The 24,361-nt window shown below is 39.6% G+C and overlaps 2 protein-coding genes across 2 annotated transcripts in view; both read left to right on the top strand.

Moving 5' to 3' along the window:
- Hil (peptidase hillarin) overlaps nucleotides 1-21,374 on the top strand; it is a 32,247-nt gene extending 10,873 nt beyond the window's left edge. The window contains exons 2-11 of the mRNA XM_022082874.2: nucleotides 7,486-7,602; nucleotides 7,993-8,189; nucleotides 11,189-11,429; nucleotides 11,552-11,634; nucleotides 11,717-11,860; nucleotides 12,124-12,342; nucleotides 13,383-13,591; nucleotides 14,693-14,823; nucleotides 15,480-15,737; nucleotides 16,200-21,374. Coding sequence (XP_021938566.1) covers nucleotides 7,486-7,602; nucleotides 7,993-8,189; nucleotides 11,189-11,429; nucleotides 11,552-11,634; nucleotides 11,717-11,860; nucleotides 12,124-12,342; nucleotides 13,383-13,591; nucleotides 14,693-14,823; nucleotides 15,480-15,737; nucleotides 16,200-16,502 — 1,902 coding nt within the window. The 3' untranslated portion in view covers nucleotides 16,503-21,374. The remainder of the gene's footprint in view (nucleotides 1-7,485; nucleotides 7,603-7,992; nucleotides 8,190-11,188; nucleotides 11,430-11,551; nucleotides 11,635-11,716; nucleotides 11,861-12,123; nucleotides 12,343-13,382; nucleotides 13,592-14,692; nucleotides 14,824-15,479; nucleotides 15,738-16,199) is intronic.
- A 1,284-nt stretch (nucleotides 21,375-22,658) lies between these two features.
- On the top strand, nucleotides 22,659-24,101 carry RpL12 (ribosomal protein L12). The gene is made up of 6 exons (XM_022082900.2): nucleotides 22,659-22,824; nucleotides 22,910-22,983; nucleotides 23,085-23,265; nucleotides 23,480-23,598; nucleotides 23,688-23,782; nucleotides 24,064-24,101. Exons 1-5 carry the CDS (start codon nucleotides 22,788-22,790, stop codon nucleotides 23,772-23,774), a joined length of 498 nt encoding a protein of 165 aa, XP_021938592.1. The 5' UTR covers nucleotides 22,659-22,787; the 3' UTR covers nucleotides 23,775-23,782; nucleotides 24,064-24,101.
- The last annotated feature ends 260 nt before the right edge of the window (nucleotides 24,102-24,361 follow it).

Here is a 24,361-nt window from a genome sequence, read left to right as displayed (position 1 = left end):
CATTACTTAATTTACGGTACTATCTCGACATTTTCCTGGAGGGACTCAGGAAAAACACGGAAATATCCAGGATAGATGATTTTAGGTCTGACCTTTGAACCTGAGACTTCCCTAACACAAAGCAGGAATACTAAACACTCGACCATGGCTTTTGGTGGTCATGATCATAGGCTGATCGACCGGTAACCCTCACGACAAATGCAAACGCAAAAAATAATGCAAAATGTCTTCCACACAATAACTGCAGACTTCTCATCAATTTGCGCATATGAAACAGCGTCGTGAAGACCATTATTACTATGTGCAAGGCGCGGTTTGGCCTTAATAAGGTGGTGACGTAAGAAGGATGGCTTGGAGGGAAAGCAGGGACGACAAGGGACTAATTCCATTACATTATATTGCATGTTGGTTCCTTCTTTCAGAAATCCTTGCGAGTAGCTTGTCGAATGAAGGAACTGTGCGTGAGGTAAGATAACCATTTTATTGAAACGTGTAACTGTGTTATAAAATACGGCTTTGGTCAACACTTGGCAAAGTATCTATGTCTTTATTTTCGGAGAAATTCTATTTGGAATCTGGGTCGTGGTTGAGGCATCCTTCGTAGTTCAGTTGTGAGACACTCCGACAGGTTGCGCTGTCAGCAAAGCTGTATGGCGTGACAGAAGATTGGATAAACTTAATGTAACGAATAGCTTCGTAACTCGTACTCATAAACAAATGTTGTTTGGATAATTAAATCAAGAATGATTTCATTGATGGGACATACATTACAAAATTTTGCCAGCAAAACTTGAAGGGAAGACGCCACTTGGTAGCCTAAGAAGCAGGTGGAACCAGGGTATTAAAATTGATCGTAGGTGGACAGTGTTGAACTGGGTTTGGTAGAGTGTCTTAAGCTTGTGGTTCTATACACGTAGGAAATTTATTGACCACCTCTTGAAGGAAAACTGTGTAGAATGTAGTTGGCAAGTTACTAAGTGGAGCAGGAAGTATGTGACACCATGGCGGTTCCCTCTGCTTACAGTATGAAAATGTGGAACTTGGTAACCGTGCATCAGAAACACTGCAAACACCTGATGCCTCAAAATAGTGCATTGTGATGTTACTGTGCGTTCCTTACACGATGTGCATCAAATGAACTCGTATAGGGCTCATCATGTCTGTCTGTCTGTCTCCGCATGATTCATCTCGAAGAACATTGGGCTTATTTTAATTAATTTTGGTGCTAACATTATGCCTTTAGAGGCTACCCTAAAATCGCACTTTTTAATTCCCTGCAGCTGATAATATCAACACGAATTTGTTTGGTGGGAACGATACTAACGCCACTTAATACACATAGCGGCGTACAATGATGTGTGGTTACACGTCTTCGATACAATACACAATTTCGGTTTTGCAGTTTTTTTTTGCAAAATACATAACATGACGTCTGCGTGAAACGGAAATGATTTATTAAGAACAGGATTCGATCCTATGCCCATCTGCGCGCGAGTCCAGTACGGAACAAGAACATCAACTTTTCTCAGCCACTGGCTGGAGCGCAGACCTCGCCTCAATGAAACAGATGGGCTGAGAACGGTTTTGCCCGCGGCTAGTGCACTTTCTGGTCAAGTGAAGTTGTGGTAAGACGCATATTTGTATAGGTGGAAGCCGGGATAGCTCCTCCCTCAGTAGGCTGTAATCGCTGGCTGCAGGCTGGACGACGCTGGTTCGATTCCGGGCTAGGGGCAGGGTCTTTTCTCGTCCCTTCTTCCTCACTGTCTCTGTCGCCCACCATCCTTCTGCCCATCTAGTAGACACTGTTTCTAGAGAGGCCGGATCTTGAAACTGATCATTCAATTCTATATAGGCATACTGCCGACGTTAAGAAATGCATGGAGCTTACCTTCACGTCTCCTTACGCCTTTATGGCGTGTACAACAACTTCACTTATTTGTATGAATATGATATGGGCCTACATTGTAAGGCGTTTCACGCACAACTTGTAGTTTCACGTTCGTTGCAAAAAGCACATAATGCCCGTGCACATGCTTTATATCCGAAAGTACTCAGTAGTTCTGATGTTATTTCGTATTCGGATTCTGTGTTACAAGCTGGTCAAATTTTACTTTTCTCGTTGTGAAGTCTACTGTACACTAAACTGAAGAAGAGTTGCATTGCTTTTCTGCAAATTTGTAGGTCCTGCAAAGCAACAAGTTTTAATGTCGATGTTTTCTGTTTGATTCACTTATCGGTGTGGCTCGTGCAATGAAATACAAGGAGACAGATTATTTATGACTGTACGGTGTGATTGGCCTGAGGCTGTAGATTTGAATCTGCAGTAAATTAACGTGGGTTCACATGCGCGCTGTTGCTTAATAAGCGCAACACTTCATGGTGTGTGCATTTTCTTAAGATCTTGATAGTCAGACACAAGAACTCAGGCCTGCTCTTGCGTCTCTCCACAGGACGTGGCTTCACTGGAGCCCGCCCGCGTTGTTACACTTTTTTTACCGTGATCATTCGACTAGAAATGAGTTCTTCGATTCGGCAATATGGCGGGCATGCAGGGAAAATCGAGTTTCTCTCTGAGAATAAATTGCATAAATTGACGAGAAAGGAAACGGTATTTGTCTGCTTTATGGAACACAAATTTCGTGGAACATATTTCCTCTTGAAAAGCTGCTAATTAAGAAATTCTCTGATTTTTATGGAACCTCAAGTTCACTAACGTGTTCATAACAGTCCTCAACTAGATGATGTCCTGAGCCACTTGAATCCAGTCAAACTTTTCACGCCATATTTCCTGAAGATCCTTTTTTTTTATTATTCCATATCCACGCTTGTGTTTCACGAGTGTTTTGTTTATTTCATATCTTCTAAGTAAATTTTTTGTGTATGTTTTATATCTCTATATCACGCCCATCTCACCATCCTTAACTTCAAGACCCTAATAATGTTTTGAGTAGAGTATAAATTATGAACGCCTTCAAGATGCAGTTTTTTAGCGTCCAATTAATTCCTGGGTCCTCACATTCTTCTCAGTACCCTGTTCTCAAATCTCTTGGTCTAAATCCTAAGTATCGAGTATTATTGATACAATTTTCTATAGTTGACATCAGTATTTCTTTTTTGGCGCCGGGTTAGTAATTCCAGGTACGCCACAGCCGCTTCGCGCTGATTCCTTGTTCATAATAACACACATTCTCGTGTCCCAGGAAATGCCGGAACTTGGGGTTACCATTTGATGTTCCTCAGAACTGACGCCACCTAGATCAGTGAGTGTGATACATTGCACAGACACGCGGAAAGCTGGTTGCTATTTTATGAATAATTGTCCTTTCTTACCAGGAACCGGAAATGCTAGTCCATAGCTCACGATGTGCCCGTGTTGTCCTACTGTAGGGAGCAACTTGCACTGACTACCGCGGGGTCGCGCCAGCGAGTGCTAAATGTGCTCGTTGAATTTCTTCATTATGTGTGCCAGGAACATCCCATCGTGTTAAAATCTCCGAGTTTCTCTCTGGCAACAAAACCCGACAATTCAGTACCGCTACTACCGGAGCTTGTCACTGAGCCAGTTCCATCCACCTCATACCCTCACAACCTACTTCCGGAAGATTTGTCTAATGTTGCTGTCCGATCTATCTTCGGTCTTTCTAAGCGGTTCCTCACTTTACTTCTGGAAAGATTCTTTGTCTCCGCCATCCTAGCTATCTGACGTCTCTGATTTCACTACACTGACAGTATCAGCTGACCGACGTTCCTCGTTATGTAGCCTGATATTCTAAACTGGGTGTCCATACATTACATCCCTGTTTGGTGCAAATATTTCCCTGAAAATCTGTTCACAATCGCTTCTAATCATGTCCGTCTTCGCTTCGCAGCCATACGAAACAAGTGGGAAAATTATCGTTATAGGTCTACATAATAACTTATTTTGTTTTTCGATGCTTTGGAAAATATCAGCATCTCTATAGACATATTTAAAACTTATTTTTTGGAGTAGTGTATTTTTCATATAAAACATTTTCGATTTGATAAATATTTAGGTTTACAAATGAAGCGCCAACTTTCATTGGTATGGTTTAATTCATAGATCTGATTCAAAATGTCATTCAGAATTATTTCAGCTGTCCCGCTAATGGATGGACGCTTAAAGAACGCCTCACATGTCAGAGGCCGGCGAATCCCGGCGAAACAAATTTTGCGATCACGTAGAAGTGGCTTCGTGTCCAGACAAAACACGCAGTTCTCATCGAAGCGAATCTGGGAGACGCAGCCCGTTTCGGAAGTTGTTCGGTTGGCATGACAACCTCACGTCATTTCCGCGTAAAGAAGACCGATTTGTGTCTGCGAGGTTTGTTGCTCAAGATAAACAAATTTGATAAGATAACTGAGGAAGAAAGGCTGAATCTGTTGAATAGCGTTAACATATCACGTGGGCATCTCAGCAATGAAACACAACGTTCATTGTCATTGTTTTTCTCTCTTGGCCGTCACGACAAGTACGTCCCATATGTCGATAGATCCAACAAATTATCCGTTTTATTGCGTTATATTTAAAATTTATCTATCGGTCGTTAAGAAATATAACTTAACTTGAGCTAAATTTAAACCGTACCCCCTTCATATTTCTTCTCTGGTCACGAAGTCAGGACAAAAGTTTCCTGTTTCGTCCTTCAGATTGTGACCGTCCAGAAATTCGTTTAATGGTCGCCCTGGTCTTCGTCTTCCGAGGTGTCGGTCAGCAGTCAAGAAGTTGCCTTTCGTCCTTCAAATATTATACAGTCAGTTGTGTTTTTTATACTGTGCCAATGTATTTTCGATTGTCTTAAGCATACTCCATCATATAAAGTAATAGATTTTGAAGACACTCTTCTTCCTTCACATGATAAGCCGTCTGGATTTCTGTTTCTGTCCTTCAAAACGCTTGCTACGCTAGAAGAATTTGTTTTTCCACTAATTAATTATGTTCGAGTTTGCCGCTAGTTCAAGTTACAGTGTCTGTTCAAAGCAACAAGGACATTGGACAGATCGCGTGGGATTTTATCTTAGCTGATGGGTTGAGTTGTCTTGCAAAACAAAGCACTGTTCCACAAGTAACGCCAGGCGCGCTCTGCCGGCTGTTGCAGGTATTTTCATATAACCAAGGAAGTGACCTTCACTTGCCATAGTGCTTTGGATCTCCCGTTTGTCGGCGCCTCGTTACAAATGATCAGTGAAGATGACACAAGCGCATGGCGTCGCAGTTTGAAAAGACCGGCGTTTATTTTACAAAGTACATTAACACATTCCGTTTCCAATGTATTAGGGTTTTTACTAACTTTAGTCCGCAGCCTCTAAGTTCAACACTACTTTACAGATCCTCAAACAGTTATAATTTATTCTCAAAAACGGTTCTTCGTATAATAATTCATAAGGACCCCCTCATTATGCGCTTAGGCGCGTTCCGGAAGTGCAAGGGTATGTATTACGTTCGATATGATCAACTTTCATCATATAGCCGCCGATAAAAGGCGTTCTACGTTCTTACAGAAATGTGTACCAAATCGAATTTTAGACCCACTTGAGCATAATTCCTTGCGCGAAGTCTATTGGTGTGTCTTTCTCACTTTACATTGCTTTCTCATATGAAGACATTAATAGCGTCGAATGTGACGGTCAAGACTTAAGGTTTAGTAATGAAATGTTCCTTCAAAACGTTGGTTTCTGCCTGCAATTCCACAAGGCATTAAAATTCAGAAGACCATCGACGAACTGGATAGTCATTGTCAATGATAAATAGGGAAATGGTCGAGAACTATTTTAGGATCAGACTTCGCATTTGCCTAGAGAAGCTGTGGATTTGTTACTATATGTAAGTTCTTGCCACATAGAAACGTATACAATTATGTAAGGCAAAAGTTCGGTAGCCACAGTTTCCTTGGAATTCGTGTCGGGTTTGTGGCCCAGCCTTGCTGCCTTACTGCTCTACTGAACGGAAATATCCTCACTTGTCTTCTGGCCGGCTGTTCGGACCTGCCGCGCCTCATTAAGTTGGCACGCAGGTGGCGGCCAGGTCACGGTCGGCACAGGAATTCGTAGAAAGTGAGTGCGGGTGGCGCTTTTCACCTATTTTCTGAGATTGGTTTGTTTTTCTTCGAATTTTAAAATCCTACGTTGTACGGCAAACGGACTTCGTAAAGGCACTGCAGAAGCGTTGGAGACCGACCATTCGAGAGACGCTAATTAATTCGAATTGTAACTAAAATAAACATTCAGCACTTGGATCGAACATCTTTATTCCACTCTTAATGTAACATTATCAACAGAATGAATCCATTGCCATTCCTGCAGAAAACTCAGCCGGAGCTCATAGAGCGATCATGGAAAGCGGTTGACAGCCGGTACTTAATGTTCGTTTCTTACTTATTTATTGAATTGCATATTATCTACCGCCTAAGTTGCGTTTCGAACTGTAGGATGAGTGTGAATAATTTATTTGGAAGGATGAAGCAAAAGCGACCGTGGTCTATTTTAAGTATCAAATTCAAGAATAAACTTCATATACTTAAGTAAGCCCACAAATAGTCTCAGGCAGAATAGCGGATTTGTGAACTGATATTCAAAACCGGGATCTCCTAACGTAGAACAGGAGTACTGACTATTTCATTGTGAAGTTTGGTTTAACAAAGAGACTGTGGGAAGCAGATGAGTAATCCGCGTAGCTCTCACAGACCGCATGGTGTTTTCATGTCTCACTGACGTCTGTGACGTTTTTGTGAAGTAGTTTCGATGCGCGCAAGACATGAGTCAAGTTAGTTTGCCTCGACGATGTCGTGAAGAGCCTCTTTCTGCACTGACAACTACTCGCGTGCTGAACCCCACCTTTGGAGACTTCAACGCGTGTGTCAGAGAGAACTGACGCTGAACAGTGTGAAGCAGTCGGTTCTGTTCAGTTTACGGATCATTTTCTATGAACCTGGCATAAACAGATGTTGAGTACATAATATTTTAGACTGAGGCCTCGAAGAAAACTTTTAACGCCTGATTTCCGATAGGAGGCGTCAACCTTACTGCCGTACTGCTACGCCCGGGAATCATATTAACGTGCGTACTCGTAAAATTAAGATCAACGGTTAGTTGGTTTCTGTATGCTGTAACAGAAATTTGATTCGTGCAGAATTTTTGGTTACGTTCGTACAGAATTCAGGTGCACTGCAACTAATTATAAAGTCGTAACTTATGGACGTTTTAATTGGATATGCTGTGGATTGTTTTGGGTTGGCCTGAAATTAATCGATTGATTGATTCGTGTGTGCTACACTCAGAATATCAGTGTCGAATTGAGCATGCGTGTAAACGCGACACTGATACTGCCGTGTAGGCACAGTGCATCGAGCTGTTCAGACTTTCACACAAACTATGGATGTTAAATAATTGGACTGTTTTCTTTGTTTTGACTGTTTGATAACTGTCGCTGTAACCTTGGTAACTGTTCTTGTTCCTGCCTCTTCTCAGGACAAAGATGAGCAGACCCAACTGGAGATGAAGCACCGGAAAGAAGAGGACGACCTGTACCGGAAGTTCGCGAGACAGAGAGAGGAAGAGGACAAGCGGATGCGCGAGGAATTCCGGGTGAGTGCAGCAATCAGTCTGATTAGGGGCAGATTTATCGGCATAGCATTGTTGGAAAGACTTCTGATCTGAGCAACGATAACTTGATATAGGATACGGATTTCAACTGACTCTACAAAAAGAAAGTTTGGGACTGGACGCTGTCTATTCTGATTTTATTCGGCCTTAGAAGTGGGCCTTTTCGCATAAAAACTTCTGCAAGCACTACTTGTTTCCCACATTCACGTTACATGTCCAGTGCCAAGTAATTATATTCTGTATTTCCCTTCTAATTAAGCTCTTCGCGCAGGATAATTTTGGTTAGAACATCTCAGACGCAGAGATCACTTGTGTGTGTGAGGTGTTGGGGCAGGTGGAAGGATATTCTTAGAGTTGCTTTACGCCTCGCAGGACGAGTGGGAGAAGGAGCTGGAGCGCCTGACGTCTCGCTTCCAGCGCGAACTGCAGAACAAGAAAAAGCGACCGGACGAGCAGAAGGTGCTCACTCTGCGGCACCAGCAGGAGCGGGAGGACCTGGAGAAGAACATGACGATCCGGCGGGACAAGAAGAAGGAGTCCCTCACTCGCAAGCTTCTCGAGCACGAACGGTGAGCTCAGTTGGCGTGCAGGGGTTATGAAGACGCTACCCGCCGAACGCGTACATTTGCACTACTGTGCATAATGAAAAAGTATTTACCACCAAGAAAAATGCCACTTCAACGAATTTGTTGCAGAACGTTTGCGATATAATGTTAGCAGGGTCTTTAATAAACTTTCACGAAGTCGCCATTTATAACCCGGCGGCCCGCGAGTTCATAATAAATGATAGGTCTAGATGTGATCCCAGGTCTTAAAAGGTTGAGAACCCTGCCCTAATACAAGGGCAGGTACACCCAGATTTTATTACCGACAGCAGCAAATAATTTTGTCCAGACAGACTCTGGAGCCCACCCAGCCTCCTGTCAAGTAGATACAGGAACTCCATTCGTGAAGCCAAGCCGACAGGAGCGTGACACTGACCTCTTTCTTCTGACTAATATGAATGGTAAACTCTACACGACCTTGCTGCTTATGCACTATCAATTTATTTTTGGTTGTTTGTAATAACAACTAATATTTTAGAACGTTGTACCTTCTTGCAATGTGTTGAAATTGTATCCAGTTGGAGAGTGTCCTCAGTCTGTTCAAATGAATCCTGCGATAATGCCATCAAATAGTCCACACATCACTCATAAGCTTCTTATCGTACGTTGGCACATCGAGAAATTCTAGAAAGCATTTATAAGTCTACTTTCCTTTAAATGTTTCCATCTGTTTCCTTGTGCTTTGTACTTTTCAGGCATAACCTCTAAGTTTTGCATGCCTGTCATGTGTGTAAATTTCAACATACAAAAATCCTTCTTCGTGTATAATTTCATATCATTCTCGCCGTTGGTACACCAGCTGTAACATTAAAATGAGAACGCTAGTGTCATGTTGTTATTTTGCATTGTGCAATAAATAGTCTGTCTCTAACAAAATTTTTCTTGCTTTCGAAGATCTCTCACGACACGAAATTGCAGGAATTTGCACTTGTTAGTGACGCTTTCTATAGACTAGCGAATGGCCTAGTTGAAGTATCAGACCAATTGACCTATAGACGTTCTAGCTTTCTCCATATTTCAGTTATCCATAGAAAATGGCCGATTGGCTCCATGCTGGTTTTTGTCTAAATAAACGTTTTGTCTATATTCTTTAATTTCCATGGCAACGCATGAAAAGCTAAAAGGCAGTGTTAAATACAAAGCCACGGTCAGTTATCTTTATTTATTAGTACGTGGGACGACGTTTCTTTCACTATTCGGTGGGTTAATATTTCGGGAAGTAAAATCTGCTGATAAGGAGGCGGAAGGCACAGATAACTTGCCCTATAAGGACAAAACGCTCGATTACTAAATGTTAATTTTTGTAGGCAAAAAGTCCGTCTAAATTATATTTAAAAATTGATTCCCTGCCTCTAAGAAAACACAACGTGTCTTAGTTGCAAAATTAAGTTTACTAATCCTATTTAAGGAAATAATTTCTTCTCGTAATCACACGAAACTCATAAATATGCCTGCGGGAAAAAAGAATGCAGATTTCCGAAATGTTAAAGCAGGTGGTGCCAATAATTTCTGCTGGGCTTTAAATTATTTTCAAAATTATTTACGTGGTCACCAAAAGTTTATGTTTGTCGTAGAACGTCTTGTTTAGCGTTTTCTGGAACGAGACGCAGCGGTAGTGCTCACTCTACATTCCTCGCTTCTGCCAGGTGAAACCATGGAAAGGGAGATGACGTGGGACGCTGTCCTCGATTGCTACCGGCCGACCGGTTCGGATTTCTCCAATATCGGCTGCTACAAAAACACAAATGGAGGCCGCCGCAGAGGTGACATCCAGCCAGGCCACATTTTACGACCTAAAAATGCGTCATTCTTGGGAGGAATACAGTTTCTGCCACAAATTCCGTCAGCGTGTATTTTAACATTGACAGAGCTCCATTGCAAAACACACACGGAAATTATGGAGACTTTCGTAGTTGGAAATTTGTTTACATTGTGGGAGCCTATAAGCCTCTCCAAGCGAAAGGCGACACACTGAATACGCTCACATCAAATGACACCAACAGTGGGTTGCCATGGAAGCGATTAGTCAAAAATAAGTTAGAATTGTTAAGGTCAGGGGAATATGGTTGACATTGAAACCGTACCATGTTAACTCTGCCCACAGGGATTGCGTCATGACGCAAAAATGTTTGCAGAGAAGTTTAGAGGTTGAAACTATCCGAATTGAAGCCATTTTCACCCAGGAAAAACATTCACTAATTTGTGTTTTTAAGGTCTCTTGCAAAGTTATGCCATGTCAAGAAAATATGCAATTTAAAGTCTGTAAAAGTGTAGGGTGATGTGAACTGGCTTAGGATAGGGACAGTGCCATTGTCCTTTGACATACTTACAAGAAAATTGGACGTTCTGACCTGCTTAATGGAGACTGCCCATAGTTTTCTCAAAAGCCATAGACTTTTGGGAAGGGCGTATGGCCTGAAAATACAAATTAAAATTAAATTACTTGGTGATACGTCTCATGCTTGAAATTTGTGAAATATTTGTGTTCTTGCCACTGTTATCGTTTGTCTTAAAGCTATTCTTGTGCCTAAGCATTATTGCTGGGATGTGTATATGTGGAGTGGAGGAGAAGTTTCCGCGTATTCGTCGGACATTGCATCGTAATGATTACTGCTCTTGATTTGTATTTTGGAGGTGCCAAGTTCAGATCCCAGCCTGGAGACTAACTATCCTGACTGAAGTTTCTGTGATTTTCCTCGGTGCTTCCAAGTAAATGCTAGGGCACCTTAAATTAGGGCACAGTGAATTATTCCAAGTCTTTTCCAATTCATTATTTATTAGTTGTTCTGTCATTCAATGCTACAGCAGGCATTAATTAAACCATACAACTACACACATTCTGCAGAGGCAGGTGAGGTCATGCTCTGACTGCTGGCTTAATAAACCGTTCAAAATTTTTGAATACCATTAGTAATAGTTTCTGAAGCTGAAGGCCACATTTTCATAACTATCTCATGTTCCAGAGCGGCTACAGCGGCACTTGTGGAGAAACAGAGTCGCGAGATGTTGGAGCTGATTAATGAAAAGCGTAGCGAGTACATGATGGCTGAGTCACTGTACCTGGATGAGGGAGATGGCTACACAGAAGATGTTCTGCTGCCTTACCCCAGCCAGGCGCCCATCCCAGCACCTCCAGCTCTGTCCAAGTTTGAGGTGTACAATGATCCTGTTGAGTTTGCAGACATTGACCAAATAGCCATTTCGGTAAGGAAGCAGCTGTATGGCGCTGTCTTCAATTTAACATCCTGTTAGTTGAATTGTATGTGCACAGGCAAAGATTATTGGGTTAACTGAGGTGTAGCACAAAGCTTTTCGTGTGCTTTCAGGTGGCACAAGAAGATCAGAAAACCTTCACAGACTTGGTGCGGCAACTGGTAGGACGTTGTGGTTCAGACATTGAAAAGGCCAGGTGAGACAGGCTCCACCTCTGTATTTATGTGAAACAAATCTGGTCCCTTTCTTGCTCACATTTCACATGCCCTCTGTTACAGGACCATCTTCAGATGGATCACTGTCAAGAACCTCAACACAATGCAGTTTGATGAGAACTTGCGTGGGGACACACCAATGGGACTCCTGCGAGGCATCAAACATGGGACTGAGAGCTACCATGTCCTGTTCAAGCGGCTGTGCAGGTCAGTTGCTGGCATCTTATGAATGTGTTTGTTATACACACACAATTCTGTGGGTCAGAACAGCCTTTATTTATTCAAGTCATTGCTATTAAGAGGATTCTATTGTATGATATTATTTCAATCACTTCTTTGCATTTTAACTTTCTCCTCAGACTGAGGTTTAATTGAAGACTAAAATATTTTGTTTGACACAACAATTTTAATTGTATGATGACAATCTCTGAATTTGTGCACATGTTTCATGATGAAATTATATATTTCAGTTATGCTGGTCTGCACTGTGTGGTGATCAAGGGTTATTCCAAGTCAGCGGGCTACCAACCTGGAGTACGTTTTGAGGATAATCGCTTTCGCAACTCCTGGAATGCAGTGTATGTAGCTGGTGCTTGGCGATTTGTGCAGTGCAACTGGGGAGCAAGGCACCTCGTCAATGCTAAGGAGGTTCCTAAGGCAGGCAGCAAAGGGAAGTCTGATAGTCTCAGGTAATTTGTAACTCACTTCTCTGGCTTTCTGACTTTGCATTCTGGAAGTTCACTCCTGACATGGTAAGAACTATTACCAACTTTCCTTTGAATATAAAGGCCAACAAGTCTTGTTAATTAAAAATTATGTAATTGCATATTTTCAAAGTCATCTTCAGATTCTGTGCTGAAGCCCTTGGGTTTGTGATCAGCTGAATTGAGTGTGGATTCTTTTATCCTCTATATCTCAAAAAGTGAGTCCCGCGCCGTAGCCGCGCAATCTGAGGCAACATGTTTCGGACCGGTGATACGGAATGCGCACTGGTTCGAGTCTCGAGGAAAGAAATTTCTCATGAGATTCTTGACCAGTGTATGGGACCGGTGAAAACCCAGCATCATGAGGAAATGGGTAGCGTAATCCGGTCAGGAAAACTAGCAATGGCTGGGGGATTCGTCGTGCTGACCACATGTCACCCTATATCTGGTTAGATGATCATTCACCTCTGCTTAGGCATGTGAACGTGAGGCCAGCATCCAGCTAGTCGGCTTAGGCTCACATAGGGTTCTTACACCACGGATTATTATTATTATTATTATCTCAAAAAGCGAAAATGTTCTGAATGTGGAGAGAAGCATGTCCCAGTCATGACAAACTGTAGGAGGTTTCTTATGGCAGTCTTTTATCCCCATTATATAATTAAGTATAAATATGGGAGCTCACACCGCAGTGTTCATAAGGGTTGATACAGTCATAAGGTATGAAAATGACTATAGGCTTCATTACTGAATAGCAGATAGTGACAGCTATGTAGCCTGGACTAGAGTGCTTGCTCATGTAATGATTCTTTAGCTGTGTAAAAGTATGTATGAATATTTTGGGGTGCAGTATGCATTTCTTTACCTTTAGTTCTATTCTGAAATAAAATACCTCAAACATGCTTATGAAGATCAGTTTACTAAAAGCATTTTGACAGTGAAATAAAAATTGAAGTGTCATGCCATTGGGTTTTTGATGGATATCAGCCCCTGAGCCTGCTCCATTGCTTCTGGTGTTTACACAGGTATGAATATGATGATCACTACTTCCTGACTGACCCACGGGAGTTCATCTATGAGTTCTTCCCCTTACAGTCAGAGTGGCAGCTTTTGAAAAATCCCATCACATTACAAGACTTTGAGGAGCTGCCATTTGTGAGGTCCCTCTTCTTCCGATATGGACTATACTTCCCTGATTCCAACACAAAGGCTGTCATGTTCACAGATTCTACTGGTCAGTATTAGGTTAATTAACTTTCTGTATGTGCATTGCATATTGTGTGTGTGTTTTGTATTGGAAACTACTGAATGGATTTTTATTACATTTGGTACTAGGAGTCTGCACTGAAAGTTACATGAAGATGGAATTTAATTTCACCCTTTCTGGTCTATTTATGTTTATATGATGTTTTTTCATTGCACACATCCCTCCATATGGGGCTTATAACCAGAAAGGGTCAACATATTTTCTCAAAATTGATTTACACATGACATTAAATATAGATCTTGTTGAGATCTAAAACATTCACTTGAAATACTTTTCAGTATAGTAAATGTTAAACAAAATGCAAGATGATGTTTTGTCCAATGTCTTTTGTGTTTCCTCTCACCTAAATTTGACATTTTTAGGCATTATTTTTGTTTTTGTGAAACTAGGCCTTCACCCTGGTGGAAGAACATGATTTTAAAACTAATTAAAAATGAAATTCTAAGGAAAATATTTGGGTCTCCAACAGATGAGGAATGAAAGAAATGTATATTTTTATGTAAATTAAATCAAACATGTAGATGATTTTGTGCAGTTTGGAAGGATTAAATGTGAAAAAGTACTTAATTTTTAATGGAAATCTCATGGACAGAGACCACATGGAAGTCCAGAGGGAGGCTTTTGTTTTAATGGGTTCCATAACAAAGATATAATATGCTGACGTGCAGGTCCAAAGGTCTTGTTTTGATACACAACCAAATTCAGTTTGATCTTTTTCACATGAGATCCTCAACTTTCACCTCTAACCAGTTTAAAATTTGTGGGTCCCCTACAAGCCACATCATCCTATCATAATGGTAATGCATCTCAGGAGATATGTTTTCAATTGTAGTCTGAGTACCAGTTACCCTAACTGAGGTTTTCATGGTTTCCTTCTGTCCCTCCATTCATATGCCAAGGTTATACAGTGACAGTTCTCTTCCCCATGTATCCAATTTTTTTAAAGGAACTATTGCTTTCTATTTATTGTTATTAAATAACCCAGAAATAAACCAAACTCCTCAAATGGGCAAAGGCCAGACTACAAAGGTTAGCTGGTTAGATTCAGACTGAGTGCTGTGTCCACAGGTGCAGCCACTGTGCGGATAGCCATGCCAGCCCACATGCAGTCCAGTCTCATCTTCCATTACAATCTGAAGTTCTATGATAGTGATGGTGATGGATTTGATGGAGTCAGCCTTAAGCGCTTTGTCATGCAGGTTGGTTAGAGTATGACATAACTGGGCACAAATCATTGCTGCATCTGTCTGTCAGCAATTCCTGTTTTACTTTACAAAATTAGCAACATTTGTATGCCATTTCTGGTCTTGGCTTGCATTATCATCATGTAGATATGTGTCCCTTCTCCATCCTACTTTCCTTAAAATTCTTCTGTCTGTATGATGATGCTACCAGAAGGTGTATTTGTTAAGCAGGTTAGAAATTTATATGCATGCATAATTTTTATTAGTACAGATTGTAGCTGTGTTTAATTTTCTAGATATACTGTCCAAGATCCACATCTTTGTAATGTTTTAATTGTTAATGTAGAGTAAATGTTACACCAAACTTTGTAGATGTGTTTATGAAACTGGAAGATAAACATAAATTCTATATATTTCAAGACCTTACATTAAGTGCCATGAGTGTCACTCCCACCCCAGGTATTCTCATGATCATCACAATGAAATTATTCAGGTAGGAAAGAAAAATTACAAAGTTGGGGCCTTCTATTGTGGCATGGTTTCATAAAACTCCATCAGATGGTTCCAAAATCATTAGGGAAAAGACAGACGCGCAGACATGGTGATATATAAATAGACTAAAATATAAATAATGATTTGCATTACCCATTGTATTAATATGTGTTTTCCAGTCTGTGGTAGGTAATACTGTTGCATTTCGAGTGCATGCACCATGCAGTGGGGCCTTCCTGCTGGATATCTTTGCTAATGCTGTGACCCCCAAGGAATATTTGACAGGAGAGCCCATGAAATTTAAGAGTGTCTGCAAGTTTAAGATTGCATGTGAAGAGTTGCAGACAGTAATGGTGCCTCTGCCAGACTGTGCCAGTGGTGAGTGGGGACCCACAAAGGCAACGAGACTGTTTGGACTGGTGCCCATTACCCATCAGGTGAACATTTATAATAATTCTCAGATTTAGTGTTGGGTTTTTCAAGGAAATAAAATCTTATGGTGTGACTCTATATACATGGATGAGTTTCAGCATGAGTCACTTGTGAAATTATTACCTTCAATGATGTTATGCAAACTTCTGATGTGGCCATATTCTGTGCATTGTTATGTGAGTGGTTGTGGATGTTACACAACAGAATCCCTGTATCTTGTCTCAGGTCTTTGTGTGTACTTGAAAGATTTATTTATATTGCACAAAGTTTAATGACTTTACTTGCAGTAAAATAAAGAAATATAATAATTTAACTTCAAATTTCAACAGTCACTATTCTGTAGGAGAAAAAAGCACATTATAAAAATTTGTGTTAATATTAATGCTGTTGAATTCATTTCTGTGGTAGAAGCCACCTTTCTTTGTAAACCACACAAATATGTTGATGTTCTCGGTATTGATGTGCAGGATGCCCTAGTGTTTGCGGGTCGCGAGCTTGAGCTTCAGTTCCGCATGTCTCGACCTCTGACCGACTTCATGGCTACACTGCACAAGAATGGTGTTGAGGAAAAGAGGCTTTCGAAGTTTGTGTCACATTCTGTGTCAGATGACGATGTAGTTACATTTGTCATCAGTTTTCCTGAGGAAGGACAATATGGTTTGGATATCTACACACGGGAGCTGGGCGGCAGTCAGAGCGATGGCAGTAGCGAGAAACATCTGCTCACTCATTGCTGCAAGTACCTCATTAATTCTTCCAAAAGGAACTGATGCAACTGAGTATACAAAGCACAGAAGCACTCCATAATGTGGCAGGGTTACCTTTTTGTTTATTTCACAAGATAGCCACCTGAACTGGCAAGAAACAAAGGCACTTGATAAAGGGAACAGAAGATATAGGATTGTGCCAGTAATTACTGAAGGGGAGGCAGAAGGTAGGGACAGGTACCATAGACATAAAGGTAGCAGCAAGGTGCTTTAGTACTGGCTGCATGTAAAGTAACTTTCATTTGTTAATCTTGCATTTGCCTTCTGATGTTTCATCTTGATGTCTGCCAGACTTTGGATCAGTATGACAGTGACTTACATTCAGGTACACTTTATCAGTATTGTTGTAGTTCTTTAATACATGCTGTGCTGCGTGGACATGGTCACAGGGATGGGGATTGGAGAGGAAGCAGTCATAGTCCAAGCCTGAACAGACTGAGGTCACCCTGAATATAAGGTCAACAATTGTTCTCACCCTGTTCTCTTTGCTGTGAGATATCTTGCCATTTTATTCTGGATGAACTTTAGTCTAGAAGTTTATAAATGTTTCCTGTGACAATGTGATTTTACAGATCATCTCACTTCAGGGTAAACATAACCATGACTTAGGAGACATAATTGTCATGTTAAAATGTAAATTAATTATTTACAGAAAAACCTAGTATAATAGAAATGTTTAAGTTAAGATGTAATGTTATCCTAACATATGCTAACAGAAAGATAGGAAACACACTCATTTCTAACGCTTTTATAATAGTGAGCAGCTGTACAAAAGAACAATCCATCCCTTAAAAATTCTGCTCATTTCCAGTGATATTTATAGAAATTTTGTATGGATATAATTCATCATTCATTTGGGATGATACAAGACAAACGTACTTCAGTGTGTAAATAAAGTTGAATCCCAAGTGCCCCATCTTTTTTATAGACATTCTGTTCTCTTAACTGGGAGGAATAGGAAGTCCCCCAGATCTAGCAGTGGAGACCTGTGTCAGTAAAAGTACCTTCTAACTCTTGCACAAAAGCAGTATGCCTATTTCCTGACATTGTAGTTTTAGGCGCTTTTTATGCATGTATGTAAAATGAATAATGACATCAGGTGATTACATTTCCTGTCCATTCATCCACATGTTCTTTTTCCAAAATCATATGATGTGTTTGGTACTGAAGGTCTGTACTAAAAGATGTCAGAATTCATCTAGGTTCATTAGAACTCATACTTTATGTAAAGACATGAATGAACATTTTATAGCATTTCATTAAGTACACATTAAAATGTAAAAGTAACATTTCTTAACAAGATATGTATTTCTCATGACATAACAATTTTTGTATGAAGAGATTTATTTTTACTGATGTAGGGAATATACTGTAAATGTGATAGAACATTGTTTAAAGCAGATTTATTCCCCTTATGACACCATGCAGTAATGATTCTGAGAGAACAGAACATTCTTGGCTATCATCACACATGAATATCCAGTATAAGGCATTGTCTGATGAACCATTCTGTACTTGTGGAGTCAGAATACTTTGAGCACATATCCATCTGAAGCACAAAAATACTATTAGATTAGTAACACTGATTCTAAAACTGATTACAATTTTCTTTATACTCCAATGAAATTCATATCAAGGGACATATTTGGTCCACGGTCCATACCATAAGTGAGCACCTAATGGTAATTTGGATCACCTATCGAATGTCTTGTGTTTTATCTCCTCAGATGACATGTACAGATGAATTTAAACTATAGGGAGTAAAGCTTCTAGTGGTAATCCTAAAACTGCATGTAGCTTTGTGGTTTGGTGAAAATGTGTATGTTTCAACAGACTTATGCAGTGTTTTGAGGACCCTTGCATTGCCTTCCCCCAAAACTATATATTCTTAGTTATAGTTTAGAAGGTACAAACCAAACAAGGTGGGTTAAACACATTTGTACTATGTTTCCAGAGCTGTGTACTTAAAATACCCTCGGCTACCCTGGAGCCAGATGTCAACTCCAACTCCTGATTTAAATCTCCTTCTCTTATCCTCTGGATGAAATAGCACCTGAAATTGCTCATAGAAAAATTACAATAACCAGATACACAACAGGTAACTTTTAATTTTTTATCATGTTTATAAATGTATTGTTTAATATTATCAGAGGGTTTTTTCCCGTACAGGGATCAAATTTATACAGTTGGTAAATTACATAGCAAACAACCATTAATGATAATTCAGGGATTATTCTAAATATTTATTTCACTCCTGAAATTATTTTAATTTAATTTTCATTGGTTTTATTGAATAAAAAAAAATGTTTAGTGACAGACTATGCAAAATATTTAAATTTATAAATTTTATGAGTTTGTTATTTGCTTCAGAAGAAGTTGAGTACAGACAGAAGGAGAAACTATTTGAAATACTTTAAGTAAGTCATGGTTGTAGAACATAACCTAAGGAACGCCAGTTCTTTTTTGCTGATTTAACACAAATAATTATCATGGATGTTGCATGTCTGACAGGAAATGATAATCTGTGAATTTTCTTTATGCATTGATTGCTATGTGTACAAAGGACATGACCATTAGTCTTAGATAAGGCTTGGAGAGAAAGAGAAATGCAGAGCATATGGCATACAAAACATTCATAGTTGCTAAACAGTAAGATTTTATTTACAAACAAAGCTCACATACTGTTCCACAGTAGCACAGCTAATAACTAACTAACTAGATGGCTTAGGGAACCGGAAGGTTCATCACTGAATTAACCAAAGCCCTCCACCAGTCCCTGTTCTGAGCCAGCAAAATCCAGTTACCATAAGCTCCCATCTCCCATAGATCCTGCCTGATATTATCCTCCCATCTATGTCTAGGTCTCCTCAGCGGTCTCTTCACTTTAGGCTTCCTGACGAATACCTGGTGCATACCTCTTACCCCTTCCATGTGCACCACATGCCCTGCCCATCTCATTCAATACTGGGGGAAGAGTGCAGATTTTTAAGCTCATTGTTATGTAGATTTTTCCATACCCCATTCTCCCCTTTCCTAAGACTAAATATTCTCCTCAACACTCTGTTCTCAAACACCTGCAATGTTTTTTCCTGAGAATGAGAGACCATGTTTCACACCCATACAAAACAACAGGCAAAATTATTGTTTTGTATATTTTAATATTTAGGTTCTTAGAAATGAGACAAAATATTTTGAACTGAAAAGTAGCAAGCATTTCTGGAATTTAGTCACCTAATTTCCTCATGAATATCATTTTTATTTGTTATTGTTGTTCCAAATATTTGAACTGTGCCACACTTTCAAAGGATTTATTAACCACCCTAATATGATTTTGCCCACCTGTCTGCTGACAGGATACTAACATGTACTTTGTTTTTTCTGAATTTATTTCTAGGCCAACCTTTCTACTAGCTTCTAGTAAAACTTTTGTGTTCCTTCCTTAAAATCATTTGTGCCTCTGTAACACAGCTAATATAAACATTAACCAAATATTATTTGGGTAAATGAATGTTTGGGTATCAGCTCATAGCCAGAAAGTTCCATAAGGTTTAAATTATAATTATTTAGTGCTACAGTTCTTTGATATATTTCAATTTCTGGTGAAGAAGTTTTAGGTAATTGGCATATCATAGAAATGTCAAGAGACGGGTAATTTTCTTAATGAAAATTACAAAGTGTTTCTGATTCATCAACATTTCATCACGGGCTGCCATGTGAAGTCACTAGACTACTGAGAATGACAGAATCAGTGACAAGGAGGGAAAAGCTGTGAAATTAACTGCCCACAAACCCTGAGTTTCACTCTTGCAGTATTCTTGGAAGGACATAGGTAATTTAGCTTACCTTTGTGACTTGCACTACCAACCAAATTTTAAAACTGCTGCATGCATGGTGGTTAAGTTGTATAATCTGCAAACGGAAGGCATGGAATAACTGAGCATATACATTTTTACAGGTCTGCCACACAAATGTGACTCCAAAATCTTTTAAGTATGACATGGTCAGACTGGATGATAGTGTTTGTGCTTCAGTTAAGCTTGAGATTTTCTTGTTACCAGTATTATCATACATATTTCTGGCACTAAGCTTGTGTGCCTTACAACTTAAATTCTTTCAAATTGAGGAGAATTCATTTTAAAATGTAGTACAAAAGTGAAAATATAAATCCATGTGCTGAAGGCAAAGCCCCACATTGCTCATAGCCCATGTTAAGCTGTAAAGCCCCTCTGCAAGCCATCATTCCACCACTGAGGCAGCGTTCCTTGCTGAAGTGTTTCTTGATTTTTTTACTGTCCCTCTAGGAAAATACTGATTACTGATCATTAAATGAATGAATGAAGATTCCACTGTTATTCCCATTACCTCAGTAGACAGGCAACACCATACATTTGGAAACAGTGATCAAGAGAGTGCAAACATATATCATCTCTGCGCTTTGTCTTTTCTGTCCTACTTACAATCTGTAGTGATCACTATAAGGGATAGGTGAATAAAAATCTCACACCAACACATATGGGCATGGTATATTTAAGAGCACATACAATGAAGTTACATATGTATAAGCATGTTTATTCATACATTATGTTTTCAGTACCAACTGATAAGTTTTATTATACTTCTACCATATTTAATTAATTTATACTTACCATGAAAGAGTGATAATGTAGTAACATATAAAAATGAAGGTTTGGAAGCTACATAGTGTAAGAACTAGGCAGTATTTGGAGTATCAAACAGTACTTGAAAGTTTTAACTGTGCTGTGATTGTTTAGTGACACACATACTACACTGCTACTCTTGTACTGTATGTTATCTATACTGTACTGTACATAACACATTGCTTTCAATAAATATAGTGAAAACTGCTAATGTAAACAGTGGGTAACTGCTCCAGGCATCTGATTGTTTCCCTTGGTCCTTTTATTATACGTATTGAACAATATAAAATAGTTTATTATTTCATAATGTTTACCACAGATTTAAGGTGCTGAACACTATTTCATGTAAAACTGATCATCCTTGCATAGTTAGTCAACTAGGCAACAAGTAATACACCAGTGTAAACATACTGAAAATGCCTTGGCAGCAACTTTTAATGTGTTGATGAAATTTGTTCTTTTTTTCTTTGAACAGTGTCCTGTATCCTGACTGTCTTATCATGGCTTTAAATGTATTATTAGAACCTACTTGGGCCCAGCCACCCATGTACTGATGTCTCTTGCTGGCAATGAACACAAGGCTGGAGAGATGCTGTCACTGACTTCTGCAGGCTGTATCTTACTGCCATCACTCTCACTGGTCTGCTTGTACTGTTTCATCTGCCATGCCATCAGCTGCAACTCATGCATTCCAACCAACTGTCTGTTGGTTCCAGTCTCCTTCGTGATTTGACTGATGTCTTCAGTACACAAGACTTCTCTGTTTCTCTGTGCAGTTGACAAGAGAGGTGTGCTATGCAGACGTTCCAACTGACACATTAAGGTCTTAGCAACCTTTATTGAAATGTAATACACTGAGAACAGTAACTTATTATTGGCATGCCCACCAGGCAACACTATTAATGTTAAACTTACTTATTGACACATGACTCTGTACTCATCACTTCCATCTTCCTTTATTTGTGAGACTCACATTTATCTGGAAACATGACACAGAGAACAACTTTCAACAGTGATAAAGCTTTTTGTTTCATAAAGCCTACATAGGTCATAAAACTATTCAGAAACACCTGAGGTTCTGGGTGCTTTCTGATGCCATTGATTTTGTCTTTCAAAACGAGATAGAATTCTGAAAATGCAAACTTCATATAAAGATTCTGGGTTTGTACAAATTCTTATAAGATTGTTTAAAATTGTGTTAGGGAAATGAAATATATGGAAAAAGGAAATGGGAGAAAAACAATAAGATGGACTGTAAAAATGGATAAAATCGGTTCAGGATTTTTACAGCGTTGTAAAACATGCAACTGTTAATGAAGTCAGAAAGCATTGGCGCCTTTATACTTCAAATCATATATGCTTTAATCTTTCAAATCACAGATTACTACGAACCGATAACACGCGTACGTGGAAACAAACGAGTGTTTTGTACGTATTCTTTGCTACATCCAAAGATGTCTGTAAGTTTGTCTGTGCTCCCGTCTCTTTGTATCATGTATTACTGCATTTCCTTTTCCGCTATTAACAAGGTGTCGTTGGGAATAGTTGTGTTCTGTAATGTAATGTATTGCTAATCATCGTGAGGTAATTATTGTTAGAAATATAGAAAGTTGTATAATAACGGCATAATATGCCTCCCAAATTTGATCCAAGCGAAGTGAAAGTTGGTAAGTAAAGTTTTATGCATATATATGGCTGTAAAATAATCACGTGTGTTAACAGGTAATGACTACAGTGGTTAATAATTTTCAGTGTTTCTGAGATGTGTTGGTGGTGAAGTGGGTGCGACATCTTCTTTGGCCCCAAAGATAGGTCCCCTGGGTCTTGTAAGTAATTAAATTTGCCGGTCATTAATGTGAATGTAAAAGAGGCAGTGACAGTGGTGACGTCCAATAATACTGTTTGGAACACCTTTCTCTGTTTGCAGTCTCCAAAGAAAGTTGGCGATGATATTGCAAAGGCAACTTCAGATTGGAAAGGTCTGAAAATCACTGTGAAGCTTACAATCCAGAATAGGCAGGCAGCAATATCAGTTTGTCCATCAGCAGCATCGCTTATTATTAAAGCACTTAAGGAGCCCCCTCGAGATAGGAAGAAGCAAAAGAACAGTTGAGTGATATACTTCATATTTCTGCGTTACCTGTTTTTAAAATATAATTTAAACAACATTTAGGTATTCATTTGTACAGTGTGATGAGATCAGCAGTTGTGTTTGGGATATTTCTTAATATACTACAAGGTGAATTTCATGCAGTCTTTTCAGTACAGGTTTATTCTGTAGTGCCTTTATCCTTCTAGTAGTGTCATGGTAATTGCTTTCAGTTAAACACAGTGGCAACCTTTCCTTTGATGATGTAATGAGCATTGCCAAAATGATGAGGGACAGGTCCATGTCAAGAAAAATGGAGGGAACTGTGAAGGAGATCCTAGGAACATGTCAGGTATTGTAGTATTGCATATTTTTATGCTATTTTTAATTACTGGAACAAAAAAGGATATTTTGACATTGCTGCAACTTTCTGTGTTTTAGTCTGTTGGCTGCACAGTAGAAGGAAAACTTCCGCATGATGTAATTGACCAGATAAACAGTGGAGAGTTGGAAGTGCCAGAAGATTAATTCCAAATGTAAGTAGGCTGTTGAGTTGCAAAGTTTCTGGAAACAAAATATGTTATATAGGCCAGTTTCCAGAACTTGGCACTCAGCAGCAGAGGTAGGGGTTGGCATCCCATCCACCCACTTTGTCTCTTGCCACAATTTTGTTTTATATATATTTATATAACCTAGCAAACTGACAAAATTGTGGGCCAGAGACTGACTACAGTGGGCATCAATTTGCCACTGGGGAGAAAACCCCAATAATAAATCATGTAATTATATGTTAATTGTTCTCTTTCTTTCTTTTTAGGCTTGGCGCTAAGAAATAAATAAAGTTATCATCATTAATCACTTTATTTTCCTTTTCCTAACTCTTGTGTAGGTGTCAAGTCCACATTAGGAATCATAGCTACAATTTCAGTTCACCTATGTTTAAGGTGGCTATGCCTTTGATTTGTAATATGTATGTCTGAGCCGCACCACCCTATGGGTGCAACACGCACCCAGGCAGCAACTTGCCATGGAAGCACATAATTTTGAAGCATTACATTGGGGTGCTGAAAATCGGGCGGTGTCAGAGGATAGCAAAGTATGCAATTGCATAAAGG

The sequence above is a fragment of the Zootermopsis nevadensis genome, unplaced genomic scaffold (genome assembly GCF_977971745.1).
Source record: "Zootermopsis nevadensis isolate Lab colony 2312 unplaced genomic scaffold, Znev_1.0 Znev_ptg000029l, whole genome shotgun sequence".
Taxonomy (NCBI): Eukaryota; Metazoa; Arthropoda; class Insecta; order Blattodea; family Termopsidae; genus Zootermopsis; species Zootermopsis nevadensis.
Note: the sequence above shows the minus strand (reverse complement) of the source record. Positions and strands in the feature narration are given on the sequence as shown.

Coding starts and splice junctions, on each gene's coding strand:
- RpL12 (XM_022082900.2), top strand. CDS start 22,788: ATGCCTCCCAAATTTGATCCAAGCGAAGTGAAAGTTG. Junction 22,825..22,909: donor TCCAAGCGAAGTGAAAGTTG/GTAAGTAAAGTT, acceptor AATAATTTTCAG/TGTTTCTGAGATGTGTTGGT. Junction 23,266..23,479: donor TAGGAAGAAGCAAAAGAACA/GTTGAGTGATAT, acceptor AATTGCTTTCAG/TTAAACACAGTGGCAACCTT.